The sequence below is a fragment of the Diabrotica virgifera genome, chromosome 5 (genome assembly GCF_917563875.1).
Source record: "Diabrotica virgifera virgifera chromosome 5, PGI_DIABVI_V3a".
NCBI classification, from domain to species: Eukaryota; Metazoa; Arthropoda; class Insecta; order Coleoptera; family Chrysomelidae; genus Diabrotica; species Diabrotica virgifera.
In genome coordinates, this window is record NC_065447.1 from 84,689,049 (window position 1) to 84,702,629 (window position 13,581).

Here is a 13,581-nt window from a genome sequence, read left to right on the forward strand (position 1 = left end):
CTGTATAAATAATTATGTTAATGTTTATATTAGTGAATAGAAAATTCAATAACCTTTCAAATGAGCTATCACACAACCCATACTCTCATTTTAAAAAATAATCGATTACGTCATCACGCTCAGATGGATGACGTCACTAGTATTATATATATGCCAAAAAGTCCTAATTTTCAAAATAAAAATCGACCTGTCTGAGGGTTTCTCTTGAAATTTGCCCATTCTCGAGATATTGAATTTATGCAAACTCAAACGTCCTCACTTATACTGATGTCGCACCTGCTTGATTAGCAATTAAAAAAACAAAGGGGTTTTCGATATTTTATTGCAAAAAACTCTTCGGGATTTCATCAATCAATGTTTAAAGAATATCTACGTATCTTGGCAACATTGAAATTTTTAGATAAATGTCCGATTTAGGGTTAAAAATGGCCGATTTCGCAATTTTCAAAATTTTCAATCGCTTATATAACAAAAACTATTAACTTAAGAGAAAAATCACTAAAGACATTTTCTGTTTGGAATGATTCAACAAACCTAAAAAAAAATTGTTCGATGCAAAAAAAATAATTTTAGGAAAAACCCCTAATCTTTCCCCTCGCCTGGCAAGGTCTTATGCTCTTCAGAATCGCCTGTCATTGTACACATTTCTTCTGAATGACTTACTCAAACACATACTTAAATTTAAACCTTACAGGAGAAAGTTTATTTTACCCCCTAAATTTGCACTTTTCGATTCACCTGGTAGATACACGTGCACCACTGAGGCCTGCCAGGTCATGGTTTTTAGCCTTGGTGTGCTATGAATTATCACTAGAAAAATTTCTAGCCTTACAGGACGACCGTTAGTCGGAGGGTTCACTAGCTCTTAGACTATTATACCAAGTAAGTAATGAGCACTCTTACATGTAATTACTACCTAGGTGGTGTTTGTAAATTTTAATAAATAAATCTTCCAAATCTAAAAATTACCATTTTTAATATTTTTTTCTGTTTCTCATTATTGTTATCCAATTCGTATAAAAAGTTACCCGCAAAACTACACCGGTAACTAAATCTTGTATATTGGTGATATCTGAAATCAGCAGCAGGTATTTCCATAGCTGTTTTCCGGTCGCATAAACAAATTGCAAATTTTCCCCATGTGTTAGTGAAAACGCGACTTTAAAATTAAATTATGATTGTTCTAGCGACACTTGGCCATCAATTACACGTTGTGAAGCCACTCGAAAAAGCAATAACGTACCTAGAGGCCGTTAAAAGCCAATAATAAAGGGTGTGAACCATTTTCCCTTTAATATTGGCGGATTAAAACCTTCATATAAACACTTGAAAATGATTAATCCGAAAATCTCATATTGGCGTTTTGTACTTTTCCCTTTATTTTGCTTCGTATCCTATATAGTTGCGATAGAAGCGTATTGTGCTAATATCATTTAGTGTTTGGAATTTAATTTGTACTTGATGTATACAGTTCGAAATATTTTTTACTCTCTCGCCAAAATTAAAGAGAAAATGATTGAATAGGTACTGGCAATGATATAAGATAACACCATAATAACATATTAAAACAGTTTTCATACTGTAATACGTCTTTCTGTTACTGAATTGCCACTCTTTCCTTTTTGAGAGCCTTCTTCCCTATGATTTCTTTCACACATCGCCTTTGCGATGCCCTTCATGCCTAAAAAATCCTTTGTAAAAGGTATATATTTAAAATCCCTAAAAAGAGCTACATCACAGAACTAGTTTTCGGTTGGTTTACCAATCATCATCAGTGCTTACCTAAAATGAATATAACCTGGTAAAATAATGCAAAGATTTTGAAATTTTGACTACGGTTAAGAAAAGTTGTAGGTTATACTCACGTGAAATTTACATGCTAACCACCAAGATATAATTTTACAAAAATATGTGGGTCAAAGCCCTGTACAAGTAATCCGTCAAGGAAACATCGGCTAAAAATGATAACTTAAGCATGGGTGTTTAAAGTATTTTTCATTAATATGCCCCAGGTAACATCTGAGCTGTGGTTTGACTTGTTCACATGGTGAAAGTATGGCAGCAAGTGACAATGAAATGGATAGAGACTTCTGAACGATGGCATGACAGAAATGACAGTTCCACAGGAAGTTGAAAAATTAACCTGTCATATTTAAAGACTATGGTGTACTGCTAGTTAAAATCAGAAATGAAGTAACAACACCCACTCCATTGTGAAAAATATTCATTTAAAATTCAGTAAACTAGATGTTGTAGTTAAAAATGTATTCACGTATATTGTCAGTGGAGGTGGTTAAGCAAAACACATTACACAAATGTTTGTATTCGAAAAGTAAAGTCAGTAATCAAATCTTGTTGTCAAGAGACCTAAGATTTAAAAAAGCAATTTTGTGTTGATTTAAAGTTATCGAATTTATTTAACTTACCTATTGGCAGCTGTTGGAATTTGTGTAAGTTTAAAAAGAGATCACAATGGGGGTGACTCAGGTGTAAAAATGTCTTAAATAATCTAGGGGCATGTATCATTAAGAAAGCACAAGCTCAAACTTAGGCGACTAATTCCTAAAGACCCCCCAGGCTGCCCGGATCCATAAGGGTCCAAAAACCAAAACCGTCATAAGATGAAGATGACAGTAGGGGCTGGGGGGTATGAAATGTCTATGAGGAAATTAATGAGAAAGAAACATGAACGGGGCCGAGAAAGAAACATGAACGGGCCCAGAAAGAAAATTAGACTTTTGATTTGGTTTTGACTATAGATGAGTGTTATATGTTGGTAATGACAGATTGAATAGGTAGGGTGAGAATAGTCATATGTAGAAATATGGTGGTGGGTTGTATATAGCTGAAAATTTATATAATGTGGATGTCTGTGGATGATGATATCAGTAATTTATATGTATGTTACGGATAGATGAAAGTGGTTTGATGGCTGTGTCATTATTGGGGCAATTTACTTTCACCCAGGATGAACAAGAAGAAGAAGAAGAACAATAAGAAGAAGAAGAACTAGAAGGCGAAGAAGAGGAAGAAGAACAAGAAGAAGAAGAAGGGAAGCAGAAGTATTAGAAAATGATGAACCAGTTTGATAAATTTCCCTTTTTGAAGTTATACTTCTTTACGCGCGATATGAGGGTGAATTTTAATAGGATTAAAACCTTTGATCCCGGCGCAGTCGCATTACAACTTTGTTCTGATTGGATGTTCAAATGACATGACAAAAATTATCCAATATGGCAGCTGTGGCACAGCTGTGGGACTGTGTTTGTTTATTTATGGTTGTTGCGTTTTAAAATTTGTAGGAAGAGAAACAACAAACAAAAAGTTAGTTAATGGTTATACTGCCTTTTTAAATACTTTTCATATTATATTAGACTTATTAACATAGAAGAGATGATTGTTGCATGCCAATGTGAAAGCCCATCAAACTGTGACTAGTATGAGTGCCGCAAAATTACTGATAAAAAACCTATTAGCTCGAAGGCGTAGAGAACTGTGGATAACAACAATCAACCGGGACGATCTACGATCTCGCTTATTCAAAGCTAAAGAATCTTACACTGGTAAGTGTTTTAAAAATAGTTGATCAAATTTTGTTATGATATTTGAACATAGCCACTTTGCACGATGCAAGTGATTGCGAAATTTATTAGTCGTTAAACGGGCTCTGATTGCGTGTTGAAATGATCTGTCAATAATAAATAATTGTTCAATATGAAGGTAAACAAATGTATAATATATTAGTTTTATTGTTGTGAGGACAGAAACAAAAAAGTTTATAATTGTAGTGATTTTTAAATAGATTTTAAAGCAACAGGTACGTAATAATTGTAAATGTATCATAGGTACCTACCTATTTGAACCTACCAAAATACATAGTATGTAATACTTTTATTTACATAATTTGATTACCATCAAAATTTCTATCAATATTCACCTAATATATTGTTTTCTTACTCTATGTTTTGTTGTATTTTTTCAATTCTAAATCATTTCAATTCAAAATCAAAATAATTTGATTTACATAATTCAAAAATGTCAAAAGTTTAATCCGTTTAGTTAGTCGATCTTCGCACATAATGACACACTCTCTCCGTGGCGAAGCGTTTAATGCGAGTGAACCCCAATACAACGCCAATACCAGCCGCGCTGGTAAGTTGGTTCGAATCCCAATAGAAACTTATTTTTTTATTTTTTTTATACATTTTATGATTGTAAGTATATTTATTATATAATTTTTTTTTCAGAAAATACGTATTTAGTTAAAAAGTTTTCCGACAATTAATGTTCAGAAATCAATTGTGGCATTTTTAATGTGTTTGTGTGTGTTTTATTCTTTTATTATTTTAATTTTTGGCACTGTTTTAATAAAAATGTTTGAGAAGTACTTAGTAAGTGTAAATTAGTTTAATATTTAAATAAAATATAAATAAAAAGTATATTAATTTCGTTTATAATCATATAATAGAAGTATAACTTCTTACGTGCGTACAAAGTACACACACATTCTTTTTTTTAATTTATACCGCTTTATATAACTTTTTGCACGATTGATCATTTTTGACTGTTTACCGTGACAGATTTTACGTCAGTAGGTGACATTTACTAGCAACTCGACGGTAAGTAATCCAACTCGACGGTAAGTACTCAAACTCGACGGTAAGTAATTCACTTACCGTCGAGTTAAAAAATCTCTTAATTTTAATTTATTTTTTGAAAGAATAAAGAAAACTAACGAATTATTTATTAATATTGAAACTTCTTAGGCCTATAGCCAACATTTTTTCTCTTCAAATACGCGATCAAAGTTGAAAACTTGGAAATATCAATGCCATCATAAAGAAAAACGGTGGATTTAATCATTGAATATTCTGCCCAGAGGCTTCCAGGAGCTTTCAACTGCATATGTCTTTGAATGAAATATGCCAATAGAGTCTTTTCTTCGATTCTTAAATTCTTGCCTTCGCACCATTTTTTAAAACTTTGGTAGGTATTTTGATAAGGGATTTTGGATTTTTCGGGAATAATTGCGGAACACCCTTCTTCCCAAGCCCGTTCAATTTCTTCAAATTCACTTTCGCTCATATTTTAATTTATAATAATCAAAATTGTACTTAAAATTATTGACAACTAAATAAAAACTCAATTCTCCATTGTTGTTATGCACCCTAGTTACTACATAACAACCAAAGTATCTATCTTGATAAAATGAATGAAACTAGTCAATATGACGAAAATGTTTAATTTTATAATTTATAATTGTATCAATCGTGCAAAAAACGTAATAAGCATGTCGAACGTTAAGGGTAACCGATCTCAGACAATAATTGGAGTCGTAGCTCCGCTCCTCCTCCAAACAATTGTCGTCGATCGGTATAAAACCCTTACCGTTCTCCATACTTAATATACTATTTATCATTTTAACTCTTGCCAATATCAATTATTCAATAGCTTCAAATTAAACAGAATCATAACAGATCCGTGGAATAGGCCTACTGGGGAAACCACGTTAAAAAAACGTGCTAAGTATGTACACTACCTCAAAGGTGGTGTGGAAACGTGTGCGCATATTATGACGATTACCACTTTTTGAATCGTTATATCTCAAAAACGGTGGCTCTTAGGAAAAAAAGTAATAAGCCATTTTTTATGGACAATTATCTAATCTACATTTTTTGTTAGAACTAATTTTATGATAAAACTTACCGTTTCGCTGAAAATCGCTAAAAACTATATTTGGTGACCTTTCACCCCGCATAATTTTTTAGATTTCATTTATGATGGTATTTTGAACAATCCTGCCAATTTTCAGCTTGATGGTAATTTTTGTAGCCTCGGATGTGTAAGTTGACCGGAGTATGACCTGTTCGTACTATATAAGTTCCTGTTTCTTTATGTCTTCTATTATACTCCTTTGTGTTCTCATCGTCATTTTTACGTGTTCTAACCGAAATCTTCTTGCGACGCTCTACATAAAAGTCAATTTCAGTACTTCACAGTTAGCGATATATTTTTGAATAAGTGGTCCATTGACCGTTACTTGATTAAAGTTCATTTTATCTAACAAAAAAAGCACTGAAAAGCTTTTGTTTGCAATGTTTCGTTACTTGCACACAATTTATTATAAGTTAATGTTACTACAGCTGTTTTGGCAGAGTGCCTTTCTCAACTAGGTAATGTATTTTACTGTGTGTCTGCACTTTACAGACTTTAACTTAGTAGGTTGAGGAGTGGGAAGGTGTTTGTCTCAAGTTGGTCATTATTATTTTATATCTCTATGTCTTATGTTAGATATAGTCAGTATTGTAGACTAAGTTTTAAAAAAGGGGTGCATCACTGGATGCCTCCCTACATGTCATTCCTAATTGTTAGTTCTATTACTTATTGTCTATAATTTATATAGATAGATTGTACTCTAACTTATGTTGGGTTAATGAAAAAAATATATCGGTATTTTTTAATTTATTAATTTCTTTAGATTCTGATAAAGATAGCTTAAGGCTTTATTTTGAACATGAGGAATTTGAAACTGTTCATTAAAAGAACCATGAAATCCTTTATAAAAACATACAATCCTTTATAAAAGGTATATTAGTTAAAATCCCTATACAGGGTTACATCAAAGACATAACTAGTTTTCAATCGGTTGACCGATCATCATCAGTGCAATCTTAGAATCTAACATGCTAACCACCAAAGTTAAAAATATTTGGGTATAAACCCTTTATAATTGATCCGTCATAGGAACCTATGAAAAAGATATAACTATATATTCGTATGTTCCTATGACGGATCAATTATAAAGGGTTTATACCCAAATATTTTTTACTGTTGTGGTTAGCATGTTAGATTCCAAGATTACACTGATGATGATCGGTCAACCGATTGAAAACTAGTTATGTCTTTGATGTAGCCCTGTATAGGGATTTTAACTAATATACCTTTTATAAAGGATTTTATGTTTTTGTAATGGTATGCAGCCAACTACAGGAAATTTTTCCTCGTGGATTTCCTTTATAAAAGGTATATTTGTTAAAATCCCTATACAGGGCTACATCATAAAAGAAACAGAATTAGTTTTCAATCGGTTGACCGATCATCATCAGTGTTTCTTGAATCATAACTTAATCCGTCATAGGAACATATATAATTGATGTGACTTTACATATGGATGTACAAAATATCCAATGTTTCACGCTCGAGGTACCATTGAGCTAAATTTGACTTGTTCACATCATGCCTGTGTAGAAGCAAGTGACTTGCAATTTAGAATTCACAGCAAACCACATTTTTGTGGTTTGTTTCAAAGCAGTTTTTTAACATCTAAAAATGGATGGTGCTACCCAATCCAATAGACAATATTATTCTTTGTTGAAACAACTTTTACCTTAGTGTGACTAATATGTATGGTATTAATTGTTGATTATACTTTGGAATATGTTTATTTATAATCGATTTTATATTATTTATAAATTTCCTGTTTTCTTTAATATTGTTTTAAAATGGAAACGCCACGTTTCTGGGAATTCCCTCGCTTATATTTTGTTGTTACACGAACTATTGCGAAATTGTTTCTTTTTTTAATATAATTTAAACCAGATTCATCTATTAATAGTTACATTTAGAAGAAATACCTTTTCCTTTTTTTTTAATTGCGTTTGAATGACTAATACAATAATTGATAACTACTTGTTACATAGAATGTGTTATTCATTGTTTTTAAATGACAAATAAATGTACAGTGTGATAAAATATGTAAAATTTTAATTTACATAGAATTTTTAACGTCAACACACACGCATACTTTCAAAAGTTATGCATCACCCAAAATTTTCGTCATTATTAACCAAACAAAACTTTCAGAAACCACCGTTTCTGAAGATCATTTCTAAAAAAATATCATAACGTTGACATATATTTTTTGTTTTAAAAGAGATACTGTTTTTTTAATAAATAAAAAATTAAAAACTAAAAAATTTATTTGTAATTAAAATGTATTTAATAATTTTAATTTGTGTATTTCTACCATGAGCATAGGTGCAAGCGAGCTTTAATACTGCTAACAAGTCAATCAATCAGTTCTTGTGGCAGATTATCCCTTTCTTCTCTACAGGTAATTGTCAGTTTATGATGGGTTCTAGCAGGATTCCTTTGGGCATGGACAGCTCTGTAGATCAAATACCATGAATGCTCATTGGAGTTCATGTTTGTAGACATCGCAGGCCTCTCCAAACGGCGAATACCGTTTGTCTCAAGATAGTTATTAACCGTTTCAGTCCTATGTGGGCGGGCGTTATCATCCATAAGTAAATACAAAATTTTTATCCACAGCTTCTTGCCTAAATCTCACATGCGTTTCTAAAATCCGTGTGATGGAGCCCCGTCAATATCCACCAATTCCGGGCATCAACCTGCCATAATATACCTGTACTCTGAGCTAATTAGCAAAATACAAGGAAAAGTTATTTACCAGCAATTTCATTGCTGGAATCGAATCTTATGATACTTTAGAGATCTAATGTAATTTACAGAATTGATATTGGACTATTTAAGCGGTCTCAGGAATATTTCAAAATTATAAACAATTTTGTTAATAAACGAAAACTATGATCCTATTGTTTATATCTTTGACGTAAATACCGGTCAACTTTGACCGGTTGTATCTCAGGAACCATTCATCACAAATAAACGTTTTTTTTAAAGAAGCGTCCTGCCGCTTTTTCCCCAATACCGTTTTCATGATTTAATTTAATTTAATATTTCCCGAGATATTATATTTGTTTATAAGCCAAAAAATTGTTTATAATTTTAAAATATTCCTGAGGCCGCATAAATAGTCCAATTTCAATTCTGTAAAGTACATTAGATAGGTACAGTGTCTTTTAGTACACTAGATTGTGTAAGTACATTAGATCTGCAATAAAAAATGGAGGCTCCCATTTAAGATTTTAAAGTAACACTCCACCCCACCTCCGTGGGGTTCGTGTTTGGTGCCATTCGATAGATTTTCAGATAGATTCAAAAATATTGAATAAGTGTATTTTTCGGTTTTTCGATCTGATGTTCATTTTCGCGAAATATCGCGGAATTCCTATTTAAAATATTAAATTTACCCGCCACCCCTCTAAGTGAGAAGTCGTGTTTGGTATCATTCGATAGATTTTTGAAAAATATTGTGTACGTATTTTTTAGTTTTTCGATGTGTCATTCATTTCGCGAATTATTCGCTTTTTCTTGTGAAATTTTGGAACTCACCCATTTCCTTACGCCCGCCCCGCTCAAATCCTCAGATTTCTGACGATTCTGAGTTTTTCTAAGGATATATTTTTTTTCGCCCCCCCCCCTTAACGAACTCCCCTGCATTAAGAGCCCATATAATATGGTCGGGATACATTTTCAGGGTACAAGGTTTCTCCCCATGGAATAATCTGACGCGCTGGAGTAACTGCAAAAATCCCCGCTTGGGCTCACCTTCTAATATGGCTCTGTCCACTCACGGCACTCACATTGTAGTCCTCATTATAGTAACAGGAACTATGAAAAAATTAATAGTATTTTTTTTGTTACAGCCTCCGAAGAGGTCCAGGAGCAAACGTCCAGGATAGTAGTGGATATTCTTCACTACACCACGCAGCCTTAAATGGACACAAGTAAGAGTTCGTTGTTTTCGTTGAAATTTTATAATAATATTAAACATTATTAGAATTTATACAGGGTGTTTCATTGGAAAACGGAAATACTTGAATAGAGGTCACTGATGTGGTTGTAGATATACTACATTTATTGCCTCGCTGATTTTTGCAACCGAGTTACAGGATGTTTTATCAATTTTGCCAATTTCTTTCTGGATTCATAACTTTAAAACTCCCTTGTATAGTTTTATGATATATGGTACACATGTGTCTCATTTATAACTCAAACGACCCAACTACTAATGACAAAAAAATCCAGGTCCGGATTAACAAAAAATTTAAAGTAATTGTGATCTCGAAACAACACCCTGTATATTGAATTTTTCAAAATATGTTTGCATATTTGAAAGGAGCACAAAAAAACTGAGTTTATAGGTTCGCTTCAATTTTTTGCGCAGACAATTCAATGACTTTAATTTTGAAATTATATTGAAATTTTTAAGAGATTAAAAAGCAGTCGATCGGATATCTCAGTGCGACTAGCGGCTGACCCGCACTTCACTTCGACGTGAGGTATGTGAGTTCAAGCCCAGCCAGGCCATCGGAAACAAAAAAAGCTAACGCGTCAGTATAAAAATTCTAAATATGAATCTGGCGCTTAGACTGGAATATGCGGGCATCTGATCGGCCTATGATGGAGCAGTACGGCCAGGGGCAAGGGCTTGCGGCTCGGTGATACTCCCCCATAGATCCCTACCGGAAGGGCGTTGACGAATAACATACCGGTGTATATATAAAAAGCAAGCATCTATTATTAACTTTTGATAATAAATTATTAAAGTTAATGGATAAATAATCATTTTTAAAATAATCAATACTTATTTACTATATTGGCACGACCAAGTTACTAATCACAAGAAAAATCCATGTCCGGAGTAACAAAAAAATATAAAGTAATTGTGACTTTGAAACAACACCCTGTATATTGAAATTTTCCAAATACGTATGCACATTTAAAAAGAGCACAAAAGCTAAATTTACTGGTTCGCTCAATTTTTTGCACACACAATTTATAATTTTGAAATTATATTGAAATTTTTGTTTTCAACCAGAGTTCTCACAGTCCTTGAATATTCCGACAACGTAGTAAATAAGTACTGCTTATTTTTAAAATGAGCAATTATTCGTTAACGTTAATAATTTATTATTAAAAGTTAATAATATGTACATGTACATTCTTTTTGATATCAAAGTTCTTAAAAATTTCAACACAATTACTTTCAAAATTTTATATTTTTAATTTTAATTTTATATTTTTTTTGTCAATCTGGACATAGATTTTTCTTGTGATTAGTAGTTGGGTGGTTTCTGTCCTTAATGAGACATGTGTGTACCAAACATCAACAAAATATACAAGGTGGTTCTAAAGTTATGGATCCAGAAAGGAATGGACAAATCGAGAAAACACCCTCTGACTCAGTTATGTAGTAAATGTAGTATATTATCGAGAATTTTAAAGAAATTGCTATATCGCTTTTAAAGATGTCTTTGAGTTTTCCATAGGCTGCCCATGCTAATTCGTTGTCTCCAATATTGATATTTCCGCTAGGTACTAGGTTTGTCATGAATTTTGTTTTGGAAATGTTTATTTTAAGACCTACACTGGCACACACTAACTGAAGTTCATGTAACATCGTACATATCTCCTTGAGGTTGTCAGAGAATAAAACTATGTCGTCTGCGAATTTCAAATGTGTTAATCTTCTACCGTCAATATTCAGGCTTCGCTCTTCCCAGTTAAGTTTTTTACAAGCATATTCTAGTACTGCGGTAAACAGTTTAGGCGATAACGTATCGCCCTGTCGGACTCCTCTGCCGATTGGGATATGGTCCGTGTTTATATGTATGTAGTTTCACCGACATAGTTGCGTTCTTGTATGTATTGTAAATTAACCTTGTGTATCGGTAGTCAATGCGGCATACTTGTAGTGCTTCCAGAATTTTGTCAAATTCTACCGTGTCAAAGGCTTTATGGAAATCTACAAAAGCCAAAACGAGTGGTCGGTTGTATTCGATAGTCTTTTCTATTACCGTTTTAATGCTCTGTAGGTGATCATTTGTTCAAATCCGGTACGAAATCCCGCCTGCTCCATTGGCTGGTAGAAATCAGTTTTTTTTAAACGTACCAATTTCTTTAAAACGTAAAACATTTGACCAATGTGTGTTGCCTGTGATGACTTATGGTGCCGAAACTTTGACATTGACAGCTACAACTTCTAAAATGCTGCAAATAGCTCAGAGGAAAATGGAAAGGCCAATGCTGAGTATATCCCTTCGTGACCGAGTTAGAAATGAAGACTTAAGACGAAGAACAGGAGTTACCGATGTAATTTCCCGAATTGCTACCCTGAAATGGAACTGGGTCGCACACGTCGTCCGAATCAGTGATGGGAGGTGGAAGAAGAGATTACTTGAGTGGAGGCCGAAATTAGACAAAAGAAGTAGAGGAAGACCATCTACTCGTTGGACTGACGATCTCAAGAAAATGTCAAGAAATTGGATGCAAAGTGCTCAAAATAGAGCACAATGGACAAAAATGAGGGAGGCCTATGTCCAGCAGTGGACGCAAAGGGCTGGATGATGATTATCTAGAATGGCATCATTGGCCTCTATTCACAATTCACGTATTTTCGTTTCCCAATGAAACACCCTGCATAACTTCTGAACTTCTTTAATTTTTTTCTTTTCTTTTATTATATTTTTGTAATAGCTGAAATTGGCTGGTAGATATTTCGCGCATAAACCTAATTCTGTAGTTCAGAGTCCACTCGTGACGTCCGAATGTGTTATTTAAATTAGCAAGCAGCTTATTAGGTCTGGATCCCGCGTATGAAAAAAAAGTTGATTAATAGCAAGCTGAAAATTTGTTAATAGCTTAAGGGTGTCTAGTCGGACAAACTTTGATATATGGGAACACTGGAACAGGGTGAAGTTTTAATTGTGGAACAGGTTAAGTATTTGGAACGGTCAGACCACGAAAACGGCAGATGTATTTTGTCCGACAGAACAGACTTAAACTCTCCGAACAGAGATTAAACTCTCATGCAAAAATCAGACTGCTATTTATCACCAAATGGGCGTTTTAATGAGTGGAACATGTAGAATATGTCAAATGACAGGAAGTATGACAGGTGATAAATAGCAGTCTGATTTTTGCATGAGAGATTAATCTCTGTTCGGAGAGTTTAAGTCTGTTCTGTCGGACAAAATACATGTGCCGTTTTCGTGGTCTGACCGTTCCAAATTTTTAACCTGTTCCACAATTAAAACTACCCCTGTTCCAGTGTTCCCATATATCAAAGTTTATAAGACTAGACACCCTTAAGCTATTAACAAATTTTCAGCTTGCTATTAATCAACTTGTTTTTTCATACGCGGGATCTAGACCTATATCACGATAAGATATCGTATCGGGTTTAAATTTGGATTTATGTAAAATGTAAATACCGATAAGAACTATAAGCAATTTATATACCAAGTGGCATTAGGGGTCGACAAGACAAAAATTCTTGTCTTGATAACCACTTCTTGTCTTGTCTTGAGAAAAAATCAAGAAATTTTATAAAATCTTGTCTTGACGCTTTCTTGACATCTTATATCTTGTCTTGACTCAAGAAAGTTCAAGATCTTGAAATTTCTTGATTACCCATTTCGGTGATTCTTCGGCGACCTTTTATTGTGTTGCATGCTAACACGGCCACTACCACTGGCTTCCGACCTCGGGAGTCCCTGATCTGCATTTGTTTCCTGACGACCTCAAAATTGATGTGCAGTTGCATGCTTCATCTCGTTTAGTTAAGTAAGTTTAATATTACGAAGTGGTAATATGCATGGGCGCCTATACCCATGGGCAGGAGGCCCCCTGGCTTTTCGAGTGATGTAAATTATA

General features: G+C 33.6%; 1 protein-coding gene across 3 annotated transcripts in view; it reads left to right on the top strand.

The window, feature by feature from the left end:
* The window catches only part of LOC114324206 (ankyrin repeat and SAM domain-containing protein 1A-like), a 351,154-nt gene that overhangs the window by 40,526 nt on the left and 297,047 nt on the right, over nt 1-13,581 (top strand). For all 3 annotated transcript variants that reach the window (XM_028271967.2, XM_028271968.2, XM_028271969.2), the window contains exon 2: nt 9,570-9,650. In XM_028271967.2, coding sequence (XP_028127768.2) covers nt 9,570-9,650 — 81 coding nt within the window. The remainder of the gene's footprint in view (nt 1-9,569; nt 9,651-13,581) is intronic.